Source organism: Micromys minutus (genome assembly GCF_963924665.1).
Source record: "Micromys minutus genome assembly, chromosome: 28".
NCBI lineage: Eukaryota > Metazoa > Chordata > Mammalia > Rodentia > Muridae > Micromys > Micromys minutus.
This window is the reverse complement of record NC_137963.1, coordinates 34,732,095-34,754,891: the sequence shown is the minus strand read 5'-3', so window position 1 is coordinate 34,754,891 and position 22,797 is coordinate 34,732,095. Positions and strand designations below refer to the sequence as shown.

The following is a 22,797-nucleotide window of genomic DNA, read 5'->3' as shown; positions in this document are numbered from 1 at the left end:
TCCCACCCCTCACCCGCTTCACGGCAGTGGTAGACTCACTTTACACTCTTGTCCGTCTGCCTTCGGTTTTTATTTCCTGGAAGGCAACGCGATGCCTCTAAAAGCATGTTCCTGCTGTCCTAGGGAGTGACAGAATGCTTTCGGGCTGCCTAACCCATCAGCTTGTTAGAAAGTTTTGTTCTGATCACATTGCCATGGTTACCGTGATGCTAATGGACGTGTCTGCCTCTCTCATGTGAATAAATGAGTAGAACTGTCCTCACCTGGGAGTGTCATACACTGACTGTTGTTCTTCTTCCTTGTCTACCCAAGAAACGCCCAGGGGGCAGTGCAGAAGCCCCTCTGCCTGTGTGCACCCCAGAGCCTGCGAAGATGGTGACAGCCACAGCCATCAGGGCACATCCTCTGTGGAGAAGCTCGGAGGTGAGGCCAGTGGCGAACACCCGAGGTGTGAGGAGGGGCCCAGCAGAACCCGGCAGCCCTTCTCCACTGGGCCAGCCCGGCCTGCTGAGAAAGGAGACTCCAGCCGTACAGTGTCAAGTGCTTCCCAGCAGGACCGCCCCAGGAAGCCCAGCAAGAGACAGGACAGGGCACCCACGCCCAGAGGTGCTTCCCAGAAAAGACGCACCCAGCAGCTCAGAGACAGGTGCTCCCCAGCCGGGTCCAGCCGGCCTGGCAGTGCCAAGGGGGACGTTGCCTGTGCTGACCAGAGTTCTCTCCACCACCACACACCAAGACACAAGGTGACCCAGAACCAGCTTCTAGGAGGGGCCTCCTCAGATCTGCCACTCAGCACAGAAGAGTTGAGGTCAGGATGCAAGGACCTTTATGAGGACGTCTGTGCTCACGGCCCCCGACCCGGGCAGAGCGTGAACATTCACCTTCTTCCTGTAGAGCAGCGCCTGCTGATAATCCAGAGGGAACGGGGCAGGAAAGAGCTGTTTCGAAGGAAAAACAAGGCAGCGGCAGTCATCCAGCAAGCCTGGCGAAGGTAGGTGAGCAGGGGGCTGCGGTCTGCCACACCTTCTGCTATTGTGACATCGTGTCTGGTGTGTCCCAGCGGGCTCTGTCCACGACGCGTATACCTCTCCCTCCCGGCACTTTACATGGCATAAGTAAAAGGGGGGAGTGCCCAGGACAGGGCAGCAAAGCTCTGGTTTGCAATCACACCACCCAGTTTGCCAGCTCTGACCGGACCTGATTAAGGCACATCTCTGACCTCCTGTTTTTCCATTTTCTATTTTTCAACCCTTGCACCTAATGTTTATGGTAGGCTCCTATGATGGGATAATGTATGCTTTGTTAACTCTGATGCACCATATAATTGTGTGTGTGAGTGTGTGAGTGTGTGTTTGAGTGTGTGTGTGTGTGTGTGACTGTGCGTGTGTGCATGTGTCTGTGCGTGTGTGCATGTGTGTGTGTGTGTGCACATAGGGAAAACTTGCAGGAGCTGGTTCTCTCCTATTGTGGGTCTTGGGAACTGAACACGGGTCACTGGGCTTGGTGGCAGGTGCCTTTACCCACCCAGTCATCACTGGTTCCACACAAGTTTTTTATTATTATTTTTTTTTATTTAATCTCTAACCCAGGAATTAGTAATTCTCAAATATCTAAACCAGTGATTGATACACATGATCATTATGCCTGAGCTGTATAAACCCATTGGAGCCGCCATGGCCCTCACACTGAGTTGCAGCCTAGGAGCTCCACCCAGAGTGGGCGGAGGCCACGTGCCAGCACCTAGATGGTGTGTGCATCCTGACACCTTTAGAGTAGGGACACGATTTCTTGTTTCTCAGTCTCCCTCACACTGTAGTGTCCACTCTCCTTAGTGACAGCACAGGGAAGGGGCCACTGGGCTCAGTGGGCTTACGTGGCGTCTAACGCTGGGGCCTAATGGTGGCAAAACAACCAGTCACTGGGAACTGTGCTGTGTGGAACTGCCTCAGGAAAGAAAGAAGGGACTTGAAGGAAACAGGCGAGGCAGGGAGCAGAGCGACCAAGCTAGACAGAGGCTCTGGGAACACCCCACCGAAGCCAAGCCAGCCTTCAACTCCTGTGCCCTCATGTCTGTTCCCATCGGTTCAAGTGGTTCCAGCCACCCCAAGGGTCAGGCAGGGACCAGGAGTCTTGTGTTCTCAGAATGACTGTCTGTGGTGACAGCACATGACCCTTGGACTGGCCCACATCCTTTCCCTTCACTGCTGGTGCGTTTGCTGCGGCCGTGAGAATGGCAGAAGATCGAGTGCCCTGTGCTGTGTGCGGTTAGAGAAAACATATGTGCAGCAGCTTCCACCATCACAGCCACTGCCACCACCACAGCCACTGCCACCATCACAGCCACTGCCACCATCACAGCCACTGCCACCACCACAGCCACTGCCACCATCACTGCCACTGCCACCATCACAGCCACTGCCACCATCACAGCCACTGCCACCATCACTGCCACTGCCACCATCACAGCCACTGCCACCACCACAGCCACTGCAACCATCACAGCCACTGCCACCATCACAGCCACTGCCACCATCACTACCATTGGCAGTAGCCGTCTGCATTTATCAAAACAAATCCTCATAATACCATGAAGCAGGTCTGTCCTCACCCCATCCCACAAATGAGGAGACCCACCAGCTTGCTGACATTCTGGGGCAGAAGATGCCAGTGCTGACTTTAAGGTGGCAACAGCCACTGTCCCTGCACTTGGGAAACCATGCTAGCACACGCACTGGCCACCCGCCAGGTAAACTCTGCTTCAAGCATCTTGGCTGAAAACAGCAGGACCTACCCTGTCAAGCCCCACAGCTGCTCCCTAGCCCAAAGGTCTCTCCGCAGACTGTCTGTTCTCAGACTCCTTTGAAGAGCCAGAGGTTGACAGGTTCTGTCACTAAGTGTCCAGAGTAAACGAGCCCAAAGTCATTCCTTGGAGAACAGTGACACAGTGTACACCCACCTGTGCAGGTGATTATGCGGGTCCTCTTGGGCCACACTGTTGTGCAGACCCGCCGTGGGACGTAACTCTCCGAGAGCCCACGGGAAGCCACACTGAGGGAGTGTCTCAGCTACTCTCGCCTAAGGGGACAGGACTTGGCACTCACATACTCACGCAATGCAGGCTGTCTTTGTGGAGAAGACGGGGTTGTGACTGTTATACCCGACTGTGTTTTAGGGTTTTATGTAGTGGGGAGATGGCCCTCTCTACATCATATTACTTGGCTCTTTGAGCAGGACTCTCACCTGAATTCAGAGGTAGCCAGCTTGCTTCAAGAGTGCCATCCCTGCCACTGGAGTGTGGGTGGGCTGCCAGACCTGCTGGCATTCACGTGGGTGCAGGGGATCCAAACCACAGTCCTCGTGCTTGTGTGGCAAGTGCTTTACCTGCTGAGCCAGCTCCCCAGCCCTCCCCAACCCATTTTACACTTGACTATTTCAAACATTAAAACTGCACAGTGGACAAGCTAAGTTGGAAAAGAGCTGTGTAAAAATGCTTGATCTTTAACAACACACAGAGCCAACTCTTACCAGCACCTCTCTGGCATTTACTGATCTAAATTAGCAACAGGCTAGACAGTAGGAAGAACCTACAGCGTGTGGTTAAAAGGGAACAGAGTTAACCAAGCAGGGGTGTGTGCTTGAACATGGGAGATGGGAGACCTGTCCCTCTGCCTGAGGACCACTGTGCCCCACGCTCCCATCCTGTGCTGAAATGGAGACTTAACGCCAACACTCACAGCCAATGCCTGGGTTTCCTGCTGAGTTGGAGAACAGGGAAGATAGTTGGCCTTTCAACCAAAAGAAACTGAGTTGTCAGAAGGGTGGCACTACCCAGTCAAGAGACACTCTAGTTAATTACTCAGTGGAAGAACCATGAAGTCAGCCTTTGCGGAAGCAGGAAGGGCCCACACCAAGCCCAGTAGGGAGGGTTTTTTGTTTTTGTTTGTTTTGGAAGCCTTAGGAAGGTTGCCCTGTCTTTGGTGTATTGTCACACAGGCAGGGAGCTGGTTGCTGTCCTGTAAGTCATAGGAAAAATAGATACAGACGAACACTAATGACACTCTCCATTAAATGGCTCAAGACAGTCCTAGTTATTAAATTTGCAAGTGCTTATGATCTAGAACACACCATACACACTATCGGTAAATATTGTCACCATTTGTGACAAGGGTCTCACTTCCCAACAGGGCCATTGTAGTGAACTTTGGCACTCTCCTAAACCCCCCACTGTGGGCAGAGCAGACCTGTCAGCAGTGCCAAGCCAGCCCCCCAGGGTTTAGTATCTGTAAGATGCTCAGTCTTTATGAACGTCCTTAAGTTTACCCTTAACATCCCAGGTCTCAAGCCTTCAGAGTGCCCGGAATACAGTGACTGATAATGCTGGCTCCTTAGTGTAGAGCAGCCTCACCTGCTTTCCCTAACCAAACGAATGATGCTTTGACCACACCTTTTAGGCCCAAATGTTCCATCACTACTGCCTAGAATGCCTTTCTCTGCTGGGCAGCACCTGCTTCCCCTTTGAAACCCAATGAAGTACCAAGCAGCCATGGAAAGCCTCTGGCTCTTGGCGGACACCTCACACAGTGCAGGTTCCGCATTCCACCTCAGCCTGTGGCTGGCTGCTGGGGGTCAGGTCGGGACTTAGCTGGTTCGAGTCTCTGTATTCGATGTGAATGCTGAAACTGGAATGGGAGCTTGCCCGAGCCTCCCGCTAAGTAAGGCAGCCCCATTCCTGTAGCTGTCCCCACTGCAGCAGCGTCCTCAAGCCTGTTCTCTATGACCCCACCAGCTACCAGCTCAGGAAGCACCTGTCTCTGCTTCTGCATCTGAAGCAGCTTGGAGCCAGAGATGCGCTCAGATGTGCCCAAGTGTGCACAGCCCTGCTCCTTCAGGTTTGGAGGAGAGAACTGGAAGTCAAGTTCCCAAAGACCATCTCAGCAAGCAGAACACCTAAGAGTCCGTCCAAAGGCATGTCGGCCACGAAGTCTGCCAGGAACTCTGTGCTCAGGCAGATCTACGGTAAGTACTCTTCTGGGCACTTTTAACAAACACCTCAGGACCCTGAGAGTCATACTACAATCTGCAATAAGACTTAATTAATGGATAGCCCTCAATCCAGATTCTAGAAGATATTTTACTTACAAGCACCAGGAGACTTTTTATTAGTCTTTAATGCTAAGAACCTCTCTTCTAGGTCCCACTTAAGTCTTTCAGACTTCTGCTTGGGCTCTTCCCTCACATGACCTACCTCCTGGATTCTCACTTTGGCCTTCTGCTCACCTATGTAAATGTGCAAAGCTCAACCACTGTCTCACAGATGCGCTGGTGTAAACTAAAGTATGTCTAGCTCTGCAGAAGGCCCTCAAAATTAATCAGCAGTTCAGTTATCCTTGCACAGTCTGGCTAGCTCCTCAATAAACAGAGCCCAGGAACCTTTAGGAATATCCCCAGAAGTTTAACAGCATTTCAACACACCATGGCTGTGATCATTTAAGTTTCCTATTCTGAATTTTAGCTTTTGGACTTTTGGATTAGGGATGCTCAGCCAGAAAGATCCATGTTAGATATATCCAAACAAAATCAACCAACCACAAAACTATTAACAAAACCCATCCAAAATCTGAAGCATTTCTGGTCCCAAACTTTTATAACAGAAGAAACAAAAGACTAGTATTTCCATACCATGGCTAGTTTATCTTGACAGACACCTGCAAGCCCTCACCTTAGTAAGATCAGGTCTTGGCAGCCATTAACCAGAGACTATCTGTTGGTTGCTTGCAGGTTGTTCTCAAGAAGGGAAAGTACATCATCCCATCAAATCTTCCAAAGCCCCTCCTGTACTTCACCTCAACTCAGGTAAGAAGCCACCACAGCTAGAGAGCAGATGGGGAGACAGCATGGGGTGAATTTTCCCATGACCCCTGACTTCAGGCTGTCTTTTTACCCCCTTTTCATGGGTTACTGCCATCATCATCATCAAGAGGCAAATGGTTTCACAACTAAAAACTGACTATTACCTCCAGCAGAATCAATAGATGGCAGCCATTTATTATTGATCTCCTTTATATTCTTCACATAAATATCTTTCTTCAAAGGAATACGCTGGAATCTGTCACTTTAATAACCCCCTCTTACCACGGATGAAAGCCCACCACAAACATTATGCATGTTCTGCTCAGACTCTATAGCCCACTTGCACCCAGAGGAGCAGCACAGGGAGTCTCTTCCCTCGCCGCACATGTGAGTTTTACTCAGGACCCCTTCCTCCAGGCCAGCATTAAGAGTGGTGATAAGTTCAGGGCTGTCAGCAGCTAATGCCAGGTCTGGCCTATCTTCACAGGTGGCTATGGCAACGCCCTCCCCCACCCTCCCTGCTGTCCAGGGCCATCCTGCAGAAACAGAGCAGCTGGAAGGTGAACAATGACTGTCAGCATGAACTTTAGCATTCATTTAGGTTTCGGTGGGGAAAAAGCAAAGTAATTACTGCAAAATCTTTAATAAGAGTTCGATAATTCGTGTAACACAAGCCAGGCTGATCACACAGTAGCAGGTGGGGTGGTCAGAAACTTTCAAAGGAATCAGGGCCACAGATGTGGTAAGATTGTCTTTATACTGGACTTGAGATGTCAAACGCAGAACTGTCACATATTACAAGATATATGGCATTTAGATATAATTAAATGCAAAGCAGGGAACCAGATCATTCTGTCAAATCATGATTTACCAGCAGTCCTGAAAATGAAGATGTTTAGCAGCACAGAGGCTTCTAGAAAAAGACTGCATAAACACATCCAATATTAAACTTTTAAGTACAAACAATAATAACAAGCTGTTGTCCTATAAATTTCTTACCTATTTGAAACCAAATAAAACGGAATCTTTGTCTAGCCCCAAATTTAAGGGAATACAGGATAGGTCCAAGCACACCCAAAGTAAGCACAAAGCATTTAATAAAGCCGGTCAGATAGGTGCTAAAGTTTAACTGGGCTCTATGTGTTAAGCAAAAACATGTCTGTAAATCATTTTGATGAACTGAACACACACAGGTGCTGAGACATAGAACCAGATGATCGAACCACTGAAATGTTACTTTGCTTTTTCATTTAGAAATTCAGTGGGGCTAAGAGTTTTCTGATTTTGCTCAGCAGGCTATTCAGTTCTTTAAAAATTGCTTTGTGCAGTGCACATGTTACTGTTCCAGTCTGAGGAAGGCAGGAAATGATGGAAATCTCAAGATGCAGCCTCCCCGGAGACTGCTTTGTATGCATGAGATCCAAATAGGCAGCCTCTGCTTTCTGCCATCTTCTACACCATCACCGTCACGCACAGGATTTCAACCTAGCTCTTCACTGACACACAGCCGCCTGTGCCCATCTCTAAAGTGACAAGCTCCCCCACCAGTAAGAGGAACGACCACGGCTCGTGTGGCTATTGGTAATGGCACCTCTGCAGGAACCCAATATATGCCTCCACCTGTGGAGGGGAAGGTAGATGACAACTTGGCAAGGCCCAAACAGGGAAATGAAGGGGTCATTCCTTTGCCCAAACCGTTCACACCTCATACTTAATCCTGCACATCTAGCAGTCCGTCTTCAGCAAGGTTTACTCGTTTCTGTGGCCTGACCCTTGTTACTATGTATAAAACTAATGTTTTCTGTTGCACCCTGAATGTGTTACTCCAAGATCACAGGCCTAGTGCCTGTAATCCCAACTATCAGGAGACTGAGGAAGAAGTGTTGTGAGTTCAAAGCTAGCCTAGGCTACAAACAGGAGTCTCAAAAAAACAAACCAAAACCAAACCAACCACCCTGAGATTCCTATCTGTATGTCATCCCTAAGTTTCCAAATAAAGAAAGCTTTTCCTTGTTTGACTTATAATGTGGCAAAAGAATCCTAAGTCAAAGTATGTATGTGGCTGGTCATGTATGTATGTGAAAGGCATGCAATGGATACAGTATTTACCATTCCCACCCACAAAAGATCTAGCTTCCACTTACAACCCCTCCCATCCAGTTCCTGCTTTAAAGAGATTGCCTATCGGTGAGAAATAACTAGTCATCTTTACGGAGGCACCTGGCTCATCACTACCTCCCTTGGCACAAAGGAGAGCCCCACCCCAAATCCTTTTATCTTACCACAAACAGCCCCTCTCTTCCATTAAGACCAATAATGTAAATATCCATTTGCTTTTAGCAGTGAACAGTTTGCAGTCTATACATCTTGACAACAGTGGACGATCAAAGAAGTTTTCTTACAACCTGCAACCAACCAGTCAATCAAAAAACAAGCCCAAGCTTTGACCCTGGAGGAAGATCAGATCAGTGTGGAATTCTGCTCTCTGTAAACTTACTCATGAGAAAGCGTTACTATCTGTACCTAAAGCCTTACTACCCTATGTGGTTAGAGACCATGTTCAGGTGCTTCTCCTGGGTACTCCTTCTCAGCATCACTTTCTCATTCCCGTCAGCACTGAAAGGACCAGAGCAGAGCACTCAGATGGCCTGCCTCGCTGTGTGCCTCCCTCAGCCGGGAAATGACAAGTGCCATGGTCATCGGTGTAACTGACACCACCTGCACCACAGGAGCCACTGGCTGGGATTCCTATAGCTAACTGGCGCAGGCCTCTCCAGCCACCTTCAACCCTTTACTTCCCTGGAGCATCCCGTTACAAACATGAGACATTTTAAACTTTAGATCAAAACCATGGCTTGGTGTATGCATTTAGAAACGGCCCACTGTAGTAACATGGAACTGAGAAGTGCACTGTCACTTCCTTACAGTTTTCAGTTTCCAACGTGGCCCTGGAGGACCACCCGCTGCAGCTGTGTACTGACTGTTTACAGGATACCACAGTGATACCACAGCACTGAGAAGTCAGAGACCGTTTACAGGAGAATGTGCCAGCAAACTGGCTTCTCTTCCCCTTTGCATCTTCTGACCAACTTGCTGAAAAGAGTAGCATCCCCAATGCAGTTTCTTTTGTGAAAGTTACCCACACTCTAGCGAATACTTGGCTTACACAAGGTCTAGTGATTATGGACTTTTGCAGAGGCAAAGATGACATCAGGTCACTCCTGTGCTGACACTTAAGGGCAGGAAGCAGGTGTTTACTTCATTTAATTACCTTGACTTTTGTCTAGTAAATTATATTCAAAATTATGAAGACAAGCTTATCTAGACGGGATCACAAAGATTCGCTGGTAAGCGAATGAAGGCACCACAGACCACTGTGTGTGTTGTAAACATTTAGCTCTTATGAAATGTTCCTCTGCCTGTCCTTGTGTCTTGTGCTAGTCCAGCCAACAGAGTGAGATCACTCCCACTTCCCCATGAAGGACGCTCATGAACAACTTCTTCAAAATCTGAGGTTTAATGGCAAACATCTGTTACACCAGTCTTTCTTCAAAATAAAATGAATGTACATGGACAACTTCAACAGTAGGTACCACGGTGCTTCTTTAATACAATGCATTCAATATACTAGGCCCTTGGGGATGGCCACTGATATACACACTGAAGCAATAGTGTAAGTCTGTGAGCCACTGCTCCTGAACACCGCCACTCTTCAAGGTCTGAGGAGAAAAACAAAAGGCACTTTAGTGTGAGACGCATACTGCCTGACATTTTTGCTGGAGAGCGTTCATGGGCTGGACCTAGGCCTCCCTCAGCATTTGTAGCAGATGTGTAGCTCAGCTTTCACGTGGGTCCTAAACAACTGGAGCAGGGGCTGTCCCAAAGCTGTTGCCTATACTTAAAATGTTCTTGTAGCTGGGCTGCCTTATCTGTCCTCAGTGGAAATGGATGAGCCAGAGCCTTACAGAGATCTGATGTACCAGGATGGGAGGATAACAAGGGGAAGGACCAGGAACTGTGGGAGGGGTGACTGGGAGGTAGGGCAGTAAGCAGGAAGTTAAAAAAAATTTAAAAAAAAATTTTTTGAATCTTTTTATAAATTAGAAGAAATCTAAAAATACAAAACAAACCACTAATGCTTGGGAGTTACTATAGTCAGTGAAAATTCCTATTCTTTACAAAAATTTGAAATTATGAAACAGGCCCTAAAGGCTTTCGTATTTGAATAACTCAGAATATTTGACTAATCCCAGCTAGTGTTGCTGCTTGGAAGATTCTTTGAACACAGCCCACTTCTGGCCCAGGCTCTCAACTTCCTAACCCGCAGAGATGTAAATCCACCCAGCAAACTCCCACTGCCGGGAATGTACCCCAGCCACAGTGCTTACCCCATGATAACAGAGCACCCCTCGGACTGTCAAGTACAGAGAGTCCTTACTTTTAAGTTGGATCTGTTATTTGGTTAATGTGATATGAGAAAGAGTGTGTATCCTTAAGTTCTCTGAGAATCTGTCCCTTCCTGGACAAGCTGGAGACAAATAAAAAATTTTATTGACAATCATCCATCCCTGTGCCTTTATTCCTTTCCTTGGCATCAGTTTTCACAATCTTCACTAATATCAATAGATCAATTCTAGAGGGCCAGCTTCAATGTTCTTTCTCTTTTGTAGACGTAGGTTGATTCTCTAACATAGGCATGATAAAGTCAAAGTTAATGACTTTTTTCTCTTCTACTGCTTGGAATTATCTGATTCCACATTGTGCATTGCTTCTACAAAGACTCAGAAGAGTCGGAGCAGACACCCAGTAACATGGTCATAAAAGCTCTACGGTGCTGAAGTACAGCTGCACTTCCATGAATAAACCCTAACCATCTATACACAGTCTCTGTTCTACTCCCAAACCAGGACACAGAGGGAGTCTTTCAGACACTGATACACCCCAACAGCCAGGTAAAGGGGCAGAGGTGAAGCCTTCAGCCTTTTCTTTTTTCCTCTTCTCTCCTTGTCCTTTTCTTTTTGATATTGGCCAAAGCCTGGGATGCGTTCCTGACACATTGGCTGTCTCGTCCATTCTCTGGTCCAGCTTACCCAGCATGACTTTCTCTTGTCCCTTCCTTCAGAGTTACCAAGATTTACAGCTTGGCTGTAATTTTTTTCCTTTGAAACTTTAATACATCTCTCCAGCCTGAATATTGTCTTTTAACAGTCACCAACGCCTGCATTAATCCTACTCGCACACACAGAAAGGTAAGCGTAATGACAGACGAAAGAGCTGCCATCACTGTTACTCAAAAGTGTCTCACAATGTTTCTAGTGCCTACATCTGTAAGACCCTGAGGTGGGTAAGCAGCTACTGCTCCTCCCCACAACTTCTCTAACAGCCTGCCAGCTCCTGAAGGACTGTGGCCAGTCTCTGCCCTAAAGTGGGGAAGGGGAGAGAGCCCAAGATTAAGCCACAAAATTCCTACAATCTCAGGCCACAAACTCCGAACCCCCAAAACCCTTTATTAAGCTTGTGTCCTGCTTATTTGCTGCTTCTCCAAAGCAGGCAACCACTCCATGTCCTTCTCAGTGAATCTCGTGTGGCTGGACGGTGACTTTGTAGTATTCCTTCCCAGAGGTTTCCCCTTAGAGCTGCAACATTTACACCCACTGAACTTCTGGTGGCACCTTCTTCTTGAGTATTTTAAAACAGGATTCTTAAAAGACTGGTTCTCAATCACAGACAAAGAAGGTGCTGGTGAATTGCAAAGAATCAGTTGGTACATAGGAAATTCATGCTCTCAGAAGTAGCCCTTGGCTCCTCCCTCTACAAAGAGGACAAAGCAGTGGGTTCCATGATGCCTACCGTGATATTCTTGATGATCTGCTGCACTATGATGGCATTGGTCAGCATGTGCGACCTGAGAGGCGCATGCTGAAGCAGCAGGCGAAGCAGCTGGCCTACCACAGGCAGCTCCTCAAGAGAAGCTCTGTTCACCCTTAGGTTCTGCAGCATCAACCTAAGGACTCTAGGCAGGAGAGCCAGGATGGAGACACAAACCTCCCATAGCTTGTCCCTATAGTAATAGAAAGAAAAATAAGTTGGTGAGCTAAAACACAAGAGAAATAAATGCCCTTCCATATTACCCAAAACTAAAACTTTCAAGAAATACAATGTTTCTTGCCAGGTGTGACAGCTCAGTGCCTATAACTCCAACCTTTAGGAGATGAACAGAAATGCCATTGATTTTGAGCTCAGCTCAGGCTACAGTCAGGCTAGCCTGGACTCCAGAGATCCTACCTCAATAAACAGAACAAATAAACTTTAAACTAAATACAACAAATCATAAGTAGTAAAGCAACTAAGAATTAACTGCTAGAAAGTCTAGCAAACAGCATTTTCCTGGAAGCAGCCGTGAACAGGTGGATTTCCAGAAAGAACAACATGTTTGCCAGTAACCAAACAAACTTCAGAAAGCAGCCAATAATGGGAACATTACACCAACGCTGGGTCATAAAATGACAATTGGTCACTTCCATGTCACTAAACAGGCTTATGATAAATATGGTCTGAGTGTAATTAAATGACACAATATCCATTTGGAGGGTGAGCACAGGGACTTACAGGGATCAAGTAAAATCCCGAGTGAATGTGTGTTGCTGACAAAGGGAACTCCATGTCAAGAACCATAAAGTTGGGACTGATTGGCAAAGCCTTCCCACAGGTGAGGCTTGGAGGGATGGCAAAGCCTTCCATAGGTGCAGAGTGCAAATGATGACAGCGTATTCAGGAAATGTCAATCATAGCTGCTCCTCTGTCCCCTTGGCCTAAAGACTATTCCCCTTACAGAGACTACTGTTCTTCCAATCGTTCCGCTGTGTACAATAACCCCACCTAGCTGTTTCCCTGTATATAGTAAATAGTGTATAATAAGCATGCTGAGCTTCCAGGGCAGTGCAGTTTCTCCACCCGAGAATTTAGCCCCACCCCCACCCCAGCTTTCTCTACATGTGCTTTTATTCTTCATTCCCTCACTGCCCCTGCTTAGGTCAACCCCCGGAGCTGTGCCAAAGCACAGCAGGGACTGCCGAGGGCTCCAACCTTAGTCTTTGCTCGTTTCTGAACCTGGAGCGAACAGTCTTCCAAAGTCCCCAAATATCAGCTTTTTGAGCATCATCAACTCCTTGGACTCCACCTAAAGGCTTGCAATGTGAGGTACACACTGAATCCACTCTAGACCAACAAGACAAGGTCTTTAGCCTATGTACTGACAGAGAACCAGACTTGGATAGCAATGTACAAGCAGAAAAAGGTCAGCAAGCTCTTGAATAGCTAATAATAAGTAAGGCAGAGGCATAAAGACTATAGAAATTCAGGTGAAAAAGACAACAGGAAGTTGCTGTGGTTCCTAGTAGATTTTTAAATACCTAGCCCGAGTCACCCGATGGTGGGGATGGAGATGCATTCTGAGAAAGGTTAGATGATCTCATCATGTGAATGCCATAGTGCACAGCTTCATAGTCCCACCAAGAGACGCAGTACACACAAGATACGAGACTGTGCCAATAAAGACATGTACGCAGTGCTGTGCTTTGTCACTTTCATCTTATGTTAATGTCTGACACTCTGCCAGGCTGTCGCAAACATAAAGCATCCTCCCTCTGCCTAACTGTGCTGGATTCGTTATGTGCCTCTCTGAGCTGCGCTCTGCACAACCAGCATCATAGCGAGTCTGTCTCTACCAGCAGTGCCACACACATGAGCAACACACACACATTACAGTGGCTACAGTGCCACCCTACATTTCTCTCACAGTCCTCACCAACTCAGCGCCTGAACCACAGGACTTCTCACTTGTTCAGGTGGGTTTCAAGTGACTAAACACTGTTGGAACAAAGGCTTCAAAATCCTATGTATGAGAGGCACATCATCTGAACAGTACTTCACATACGAGGTGAGAAATCAAGAAAACAGAAATGCAAAATTATCTTACAGCGAGGTCACCATAAATTCCTGCAAAATGCACACTAAAAAAGGCATGCAACCCAAGACATGTATCTGCTCGGCCCTGTGAAAACCAATTTTCAGAATCTTTCTTTCTTTCCATGGAAGAGATATTTCTGCACCAGAAAAGACTATTGATAAACTGACAAGAACTTGAAAGTAACACCAACAAACTACAGATAAGAATGGCAAAGTGTCAAAACAGAAGCAAAACAAACCAAACAAAACTTAGCCAGGGTCATGCTCAATGGGAGGAGTGACTCAGATTAGATGGGAATGTTAGGGGACAAGAATGAGTAAATGACTCCCTAGGTTTTAAAGGGGTTCTAAAAAGAAACAATGGAAGAATTAACAAAGGGCTTCACAGAATGAAGCTATGGAGAACACACACTGGTTCACAACACAACTGAGGCCAGCCTGGTCTACACAGCCGGCTCTAGGCCAGACAGGGCACAAAGTGAGACTTTCTAAGACAGAGGTGAGTTAGAAAGAAAAACAAGTTCTTACACATATTCAGTTTTCTATGAAGATGTTCCTTCACTTAAAAGCTCCAAAAATCTCTGAAACTTCAGATTTATTTTTTTAAAATAAGGGCTTATATTTCAAATGACAGAAAATGACAAATAGCAGTTCCAAGTAGTCCTATGTGGAGATGTTATAAGACCTTAGAGTATCAATATATTCATTATGCATTAGTTTTATGGTATTGCAGTGAAAATACCTATTTTTAGAAAATCACGTCTTCACTGGAAAAAAACCTGTGAGCTCAAGTACAAACAGTATAATGGACAAGGTCTGGCACATTCACAGAACAGAATAGAATAGTACAGAGCCGTCAAAGGAACTGCAGAGTGAGCCAGACCCAGACCACAGCCTGTATTTGTAAACCATGTTCTACTGGAAGCAGTCACTCACTATGTATTTCCTACTGCTGCTTTTACGTTATACAGTAGTGTTGAGTACCTATGGCAGAGAGCTTACAGCCCTGAAAACTCCAATTTACTACCTAGAACATTAGAGAACTTTTCGAAAGCTTACCTTCATACAGAGAATTAAAAGTGAGTAAAACAGAACTAAATGGATCAACACAAATGATCACAGACAATACCGACAGCCAAAAGAAACAGTCCAGAAAAGATAATTATTATCAAGTTCATAAACACAAAGAACAGAAAGAGATATACACAGACCCACCTACTTAACTAGCCACAATGCCAATCAACACATAAGTAAGATACACACAGAAAAGACCTGCAGTGTGTGTTATATGCTGGTAGTGTGTGGGTCCACACATATGCCCAGGAATGCATTACATGGGTGGCTCAGTTGGCTATTACTGTTTTAAGCCATGAAATTTATACAGTCAGTATGAACACTACATTTTTAGCACATTTACAAGTTCAGAGAGAAGAAGCCAAAGGGCATGAAGGTGCACACCTAACCAGCACACGTGAGACCAATAAGGGTTCTGAGTAAGGTCAGCAAGACTGTCTCAAAAAGAAAATTAAAGCCATAGTAAACAATCAAGTTCAAAGACTTGAAAATGCAAATATCAAAAAAAAATCAATAGAAAAGAGTGTAATTTTTATTTGTTCCTATTTGCTTACCTGTCTAGAGTTTTTCACTTGAGCCAAAAGGTACACCAATAAAATTATAAATGTGAAAACACTTTTAAACCTATAGTGGAATCTTCTAAACTACCTGTTCTAGCTCAACTATTTCAAAAAAAAAATATGTACAAACTAAAATTACTAGCATTTTAACACTTCTTAAATCCAACAATTTAAAATTCTACTCTGGCTATTTCTAATGAAGCCTAAAATACAATAACACCTCAACACACACACACACAAACCTAAAACGATGCCAAGAGTTTATTCACTGTCTTTAGAGCACTTTTTTTTTTTTTTTTTTTTTTTTGCTTTGGTAGACCCGTGATAATTCTCATAAAAGCTTTCCAGAAACTCTGTAATACCATCTGACTTTTCAAATCTGTAGCTTAATGAAGAAAAAAAGAAGAAAAAAAAAAAAAACCTACAAATTCTTGCTACTACATTAAAAAGATGAATATAAGAACAAAAAAAGCTACAAAGCATATCCAAGCTCACCGAATTCTAAAACCTAGTTCCCTTTCATTCTTACTTAGGGAGGAAAGAAACAAAAGGTTGAGAAATAAAACAAACAGTACCTCTTTTTTAGATGTTCTGCTTCTCCTTTCTCTAGAGTAAGCAGAAAATACAGAAGGCTGTAGCAACAGGAAGCCAGGAATGGCAGGACAGTTTCATTCAGTACACACGTATGATCCAGGAGCTTACACATCACTGCAAATATGCAGCCAGCTGTGCTGTCCGGAATTACAGTCAACCCAACCTGAGGGGAGGAAAGGGAGACAAATTAACTAGTGTGGCTGGGGACGTGAGCGCTACTTTAGATTAGTGGGCCTAACTCAGCTACTGCTACACTTTAAGGCCAATTTTCCTCTGAGAATTTAATTCCCAAATAAAATTACTTTGCATGAAGAAATAAGTTTTATGTGTATGGCAATGAAAACTGAAACAGAGCTCAGGAACTCACATATGCAAGCACGCATTCTAACACAGAGCCAGGCCTGAGAATTGTCCCTGATATAATCCATAGACTGCCTCCTTTTCACAGAAGAAGCATTTACGAGTTTCATGAATTACAGCCTCTATCGCTGGTCAGAAATAACATTATTTATAGGAATGTTTCATATACAGCATCCAAATAAAATCACAATCCTAACAATCATGGTCATCTATGACCATTCAAACCAGAACTCTGTCCACTGGTTCCCACCCTTCTACTCTACACACTTAATGCAGTCTCTTTTACATTTAGTCTTCTCCTGACCTTTAGCCATGTGGGCACAATAAGGAAATGCATCTAGAGGGATTAGTAGGATATATTACATTAACATTAAGCTGCTCACTGGAAAGAAACCCGGAAGCCAGAAAAGGTCCATTATGGTATGTTCATTCATCTAGACCTCACGAGTGCACTGTCACTGAGGTTGAACATAAGCTAACTGTACACACAGACCTGAACCTCCTCTAGAGGGCAACCTGAAAATGGAGCCAAGACTAGCTGGGATGTCAACCCTTTCCCACAACAAATGTGGACAAATGAAAGCAACCCCCTGTGGTTGGCAGCAGAAAAGAAAAAAAGTACGCATCTCTGACCGTAAGAATAAGAGCTAGAAGTGAAAGAAGAGCACTTAGAATGAACTGTGCTCTTCCAATCCAAGGGAAGCATGATTTTAAGGGAGGAAGAAGGCTATGGAAATGACTGTAAGATTAGTCAAAGAAGTAAATCCCCAGAAAAATACATTTTAATGTTGTAATTAAACAGTATAAAAACAAACCCAACTCACAATGTAAACATAGAGGAATTTTAAACCTCGTGAAGGCATACAAATGTGAACTTAAGGGTTTGAAGACAAGACAGTCTCAAAGCTGAGCCCACTGTTTCCAATGACTAAGCCTACAATGTCCCTACTTTGAACCACATGCTAGATCCCAAACACACTCATTAACATTAACTCAGAAAAAAATGGGCCTTCATTTTTAAGGCCCCTTATTTTTCACAAATACAGAAATAGGGTCTTAAAAAAAATGCTTGCCACGCTCCACTCACTCCCCAACAGCAGCCTTGGTTACATACTTAGCAACACCCAGCAAAAGTTCTGGCCAGATAAACTTCATTTTACTTAAGAAAACAAACAGAAAACTAAGGATATTTACCAAATGATTACTGATGGCACTTTGCATGATGTCAAAGCTCTGGCTTCGGGCAGGAATAACCAATAAGCTGTGACAAACTGCCTGTTGGAAAAAGAGAGAAACAGTAACTGCATCACTGCATTCAAGAATTAAGACAATTTCAACACAATTTTCAAAGCAACTTTATGTATCAATAGCAAACAAATAACAAGACCTTGATTTTGTAGATGCAAGGGTCAGACATCTTTCTCTCTCTCACCCACGCAATGCTACATCTAGGAAGTATGTACAAAAACATCTACATCTTTCTAGTTTAGGAAGATGGAGACTATGTTTCTATTAACTGCTACAACACAAAGGACCAAGGGCAGGATCAAATAGTGAACAAAAGCCTTCTAGCTACTTAGTAGAAAATGCCAAAAGAGCTAACACTGGCAGCCCCAAACAGCACCACCTCCTCACTCTTTATTTCCTGAAACCCCAGAAGCTACAGAGACCACACCAGTTCCCATAGCTTCAGAGGCACCATGTAAGCACCCAAAACTCCAGAGTTCACACTTCGCCAGAACCACATGTCACAAAACCAGAGAAGAAACAGAAACCAAAAAAAAAAAAAAAAAAATCTAACAAAAATAAACTTAGAAATCAGCGCCTAAACCTACAATTACCACAAACCCAGATGCCTAGAGGCCAGCACAAGAACACAACAGCTTGGGAGAACAATGTGGTACCAACTTACTACAGCAAGCCGTGGACACACACACACTCTCTCTCTCTCTCCCTCCCTCTCTCTCTCTCACACACACAGTGAAGAACATGAAAAGAAGCAATAAATCTAGGTAAGCAAACAGGAGCTAGATACATAAGCATAAGGACGAAACACAGGGGATGGAAGAGAGAATGGCACAGAATATATGATAAAAGAAATTGATAGATTGAAACATTAAATTTAAAAAGTTCCTGAGACACAACATCCAGGAAGCCTGGGCACTATGCAAAGACCAAGCCTATGAATAGGAATAGAAGATGAAGCTTCCCAGCACAGAGGTCCAGAAAGTATTTTCAACAAAATCATTCGAGAAACTTTACCTAACATAAAGAGATATCTATAAACATACACACCAAATAGTTGGGAACAGAAAAAAGAATCTGCCACATAATATTAAAATCTGCAAAAGGAAAAGGCCAAATACCATATAAACGTACATCTATTGGAATTACACTTGACTTTCAACATAGATTCCAAAAGCCAGAAGAACCTAGACAGATATTCTTCAGACTATAAGAGACCACAGATGCCAGGCCAGACTACTATATTCAACAAAACTTTCAATAACCATAAAGAAAGCACGATATTGCAAGACAAAGTCAATTTAAACAATATCTTTCCATAAATCCAGCCCTACAGATGGTGCTAGAAGGAAAACTACAACCCAATGAAGTTAACTTCACCCATGAAAACACAGAAAATAATTTCACACCAGCAAAACCAACAAAGGGAAACAATCTCAATCTCTCAATCTCTCAATCTCTCTCTCTCTCTCTCTCTCTCTCTCTCTCTCTCTCTCTCTCTCTCTCTCTCTCTCCCACCACCACCATCATCAACAAAACCAAAGCAACAGGAATTAGCAATCACCAGTCATTCGTATCTCACAATGGACTCAATTCCCTATAAAAAGACACAGGGGAGCAGAATGGAAATGAAAACAGTATCCATCCTTCTGCTGCATAGAAGAAACACACCTCAACAGATACTTATACCAACCAATGGTCTGAAGTTGGGGACCCCTGTAGTTGACCAGCAATCTCAACAAACCTGGACCCGAGATCTCTCTGACACCGAGTCACCAGCCAAGCAGCATATACTAACCGGCCTGAGGCCCCAGGCACATGTACAACAGAGGACTGCCAGGCCTGGACTCAGTGAGAGAAGATGCACCTAACCCTTGAGAGACTAGAGGCCCCAGGGTATGAGGAGGCCTTGTGGGGTGGGAGTGGGGTGATGTGGGGACATCCTCTGGGAAAGGAAGAATGGAATAAGGAACTGTCAAAAGATGAACCAGGAGGGGGATAACAACTGGGCTGCTAAAAAAAAAAAAAAAAAAAAATTGTAAACGTAAGAAGTAACATTTAAAAAGATTTATTTAAAGTGACATGCTTTAGCCTTAGCCTTCCCAAGACACAGTCAAGCTCTGAGAGTGGGACTTAGCAATCATGAAATAATTCATCCGTGTATAAAATTAATGATAAAATAATTAAATGAATTGGCAGAATTAAAAGACATGAATTTAAATACTTATCAAAGGAGTGTTGGTATTCTTAAGATGTGAGTCCCTAGAAAATTATATTATTCTGATTAAGAGAAAACTAAAAGTAGGATTAATATGTGATCACACCTGGGGAACAATCCACAGGGATGAAAGGCAGCATATAATACTGTTTTGGTTGCCTAAATTAAGTAGAGACACTATCATGGACACACACAATAACATTATTCAGCCATGAACAGATCATGTTGTGTACAAAAAAAGATCATACTAACCAAAATGACTTGAAAAGTAAAAAATCCCATTTTCTTTCACATGTGGAATGAAAATCATTTTGTGCAAAAATACTATAGGAACAGCATTATTAATGCAAGCTTGTAATAGAAGGGAAGGGAATTAGAGAAAATGTGGGATCAACCTATTAAAATGTTTCAATTACACAAGAAAATATCAACACTAAGCCATTATATTGTATGAATAATATATAATAATAATAAAACTGGGAAAACTGTAAAAATATGTAATTGCTTTGTTAACTAGAATGTGGTGATGCTTTGGATACAAAATATTTTCTGAAGCTGATATGCAGGTGAGGGCAGGCACAAGACAAGACAAGGCTTGTGACTGGGTAATGACAAAGAAAGGCGGAACGGAGTTTTGGGAAGGCAGCAGAGATAAGGAGCTGCTAAGATGGAGGAGGAAGATGATGACCCCCCCCCTGCATGGCTTTAAATAGCCACAGGTAGCTATGAATATCTTATAAGAAATGGATTACTATAGGACAATTTGTCTTATCTATGTGGGCAGTTTATACCAATTATCAATTGACTCTGAGTTTACTGTATGGACGTTTTGTGGAGTGAGAATTTATTGATATAAATCTGATTGATTAATTATAAGTTTCTAGAGTTGTGATTTTTGTCGGGCTGCTGGGAATTGTGATAATATACCACAGGGGCAGTTGCTAGAATGTGAGCAGGGTCCGCAGCAGAGAGACTGCTGGGGGCAGAGAGCCAGGAGGGCTGCTGCTGCCAGGGACAGAGAGTAGCTGGGGACTACGTAGTGTGGCATGGTACCCTGAAACTGATCACCATACTTTTAAATATTTACCACTACAATTTTCTTCTGTTATTATTCATAAATATGGACAAAGAAATAATTGAAGAAAAAAGAATGACTGCTAATTTTCTACAATAAATAATCTCTAAACAATCATCAACCACCACGAGAGCATAAGACAAATAGTGACTTTTAAGAATAAAAGCAGAAGATGGGCTGGAGATATAGTTATGAGTTAAAAGCACTGGCTGCTCTTCCAGAGGACCCATGTTCAATGCCCAGCTCCCACTTGGCAGCTAATAACCTATTCTAAGAGATTTGATACCCTCTTCTGGCATCCAAGAGCATCAGGTACACACATGGTACATAGACATACATGTAGCCAAAATACTCATACATACAAAGTAATTTTTAAAGCAATTATTAGAAATGTAGAAAATAGAAAAATAATGACACAATAAGGAAAAACAGAAATATAATTACATTTTTAACAATATGTGAAAAGAAACAAAGTAAGATACTAAAAACATACAAATTATGACAAACAGTAAGTCAAGCAACAATAAAATGGTGTAGCAGGGAGGCTGGAGAAATGGCTCAGTGGCTCACAACTCTAACCTTCTCTGGTCCCCACAGACATTAGATTTGCAAGCGGTATACAGACACACATACAAGGAAAACACCTACATAAATAAAAACAAATTGTTGAAACGAATATTGTTTGGCAAAAAAAAAAGCTATTTAACACAAGCCACAAAGTTCAACATGTACAGTAAGTGGGAGTTTATACTTAGTTATGATAAAACTATAAAGAAACAAGGATGATAAAAATTTAGGACATTATCCTACTATAAAAGGGGAAGATACATAAAGTGTATAAAAATCCCGAAGCTGCTGCACTTCTGTTTATCCATGAAACATGTATGTAGTCTTTAGAGTCTGGGTCCAGAGTAGCTCAGTGTTGCAATATGCTTAGCATGCTGCAGATCCTGGGTGCATCGACAAAAGGCCCTTTCCAGCTATTTAGTATCTTGAAAGTAATTACTGTCTAACTTCTCATTTTTTTGAGGCCTTGCCCTGTTAATTACCACTACAAAGTACTACTATTTAGTAGCCAGGAAAACACTAAGTGAAAAATACAAGGTCCAGACCAATGTATAGAGTATTATGTTCATAAATGAGGAAAATCGAAAGCATGTCCCTGTGCATACATGCAGACACGGGATTAGGGTGGGGATAAGAAAAGACTTTTCTCATGAGTTGTCTTTTCTAAATTTTATTTTGTGAATAGCCTCAAATAGCCTCAGTGAAAACTTCATTTTCACTATCCCAAAATAACTAAGGAATTCTAATCTACTGGTAACTTATTAAAATAAATTAGAAAAATAAAATTTGTACACTTAGGAGAGCAAAAGTATATACACTTCAAATACATTTACATGAAAATGAAAATACAACAAAGTTTATTTAAAAGGAAATTGAGGAACTTTGCTTAAAAACTTCAAAAACTAAAATTATAAATCTAATTTTCCACAATTTCTGACTTAACATTTCAGAGAGAGAAACCTTAAAACTTAGCTCATGTCTGTGCCCAATGTTCATTTCAGAAACAGTTGATCATGCTTTCATGACAACTGTGCAATGGCTATACACACACACAAGCACATATACCCTAGACACACACACACATACGCACACACACACACCCCTAAAACCCTCAACAATAGTATTTATGACCTTTGGCAGTTGTTCTAGTAATAATCTTTTAAAATAATTTTGCCTTTTAGTATAAGATGACCCTTAAAATTTCATGCTAAAACTTGGCTTAGACCTAAGGTTTCAATGTGCATTTTCACTAATACTGAAAGCTAATAGTAAGATTTACACTTGCA

At 43.5% G+C, this 22,797-nt stretch overlaps 2 protein-coding genes across 3 annotated transcripts in view; one reads left to right on the top strand and one right to left on the bottom strand.

The window, feature by feature from the left end:
* INVS (inversin) overlaps positions 1 to 8,437 on the top strand; it is a 145,227-nt gene extending 136,790 nt beyond the window's left edge. Inside the window, exons 14-17 of the mRNA XM_080939939.1 lie at positions 313 to 991; positions 4,787 to 5,016; positions 5,779 to 5,853; positions 8,191 to 8,437. Coding sequence (XP_080796065.1) covers positions 313 to 991; positions 4,787 to 5,016; positions 5,779 to 5,853; positions 8,191 to 8,297 — 1,091 coding nt within the window. The 3' untranslated portion in view covers positions 8,298 to 8,437. The remainder of the gene's footprint in view (positions 1 to 312; positions 992 to 4,786; positions 5,017 to 5,778; positions 5,854 to 8,190) is intronic.
* A 317-nt stretch (positions 8,438 to 8,754) lies between these two features.
* Positions 8,755 to 22,797, bottom strand: part of TEX10 (testis expressed 10) — a 37,803-nt gene continuing 23,760 nt past the window's right edge. For both annotated transcript variants that reach the window (XM_080940096.1, XM_080940095.1), the window contains exons 12-15: positions 17,601 to 17,681; positions 16,028 to 16,209; positions 11,701 to 11,911; positions 8,755 to 9,569 (exon numbers count right to left, since the gene is read on the bottom strand). In XM_080940096.1, coding sequence (XP_080796222.1) covers positions 9,456 to 9,569; positions 11,701 to 11,911; positions 16,028 to 16,209; positions 17,601 to 17,681 — 588 coding nt within the window. In that variant the 3' untranslated portion in view covers positions 8,755 to 9,455. The remainder of the gene's footprint in view (positions 9,570 to 11,700; positions 11,912 to 16,027; positions 16,210 to 17,600; positions 17,682 to 22,797) is intronic.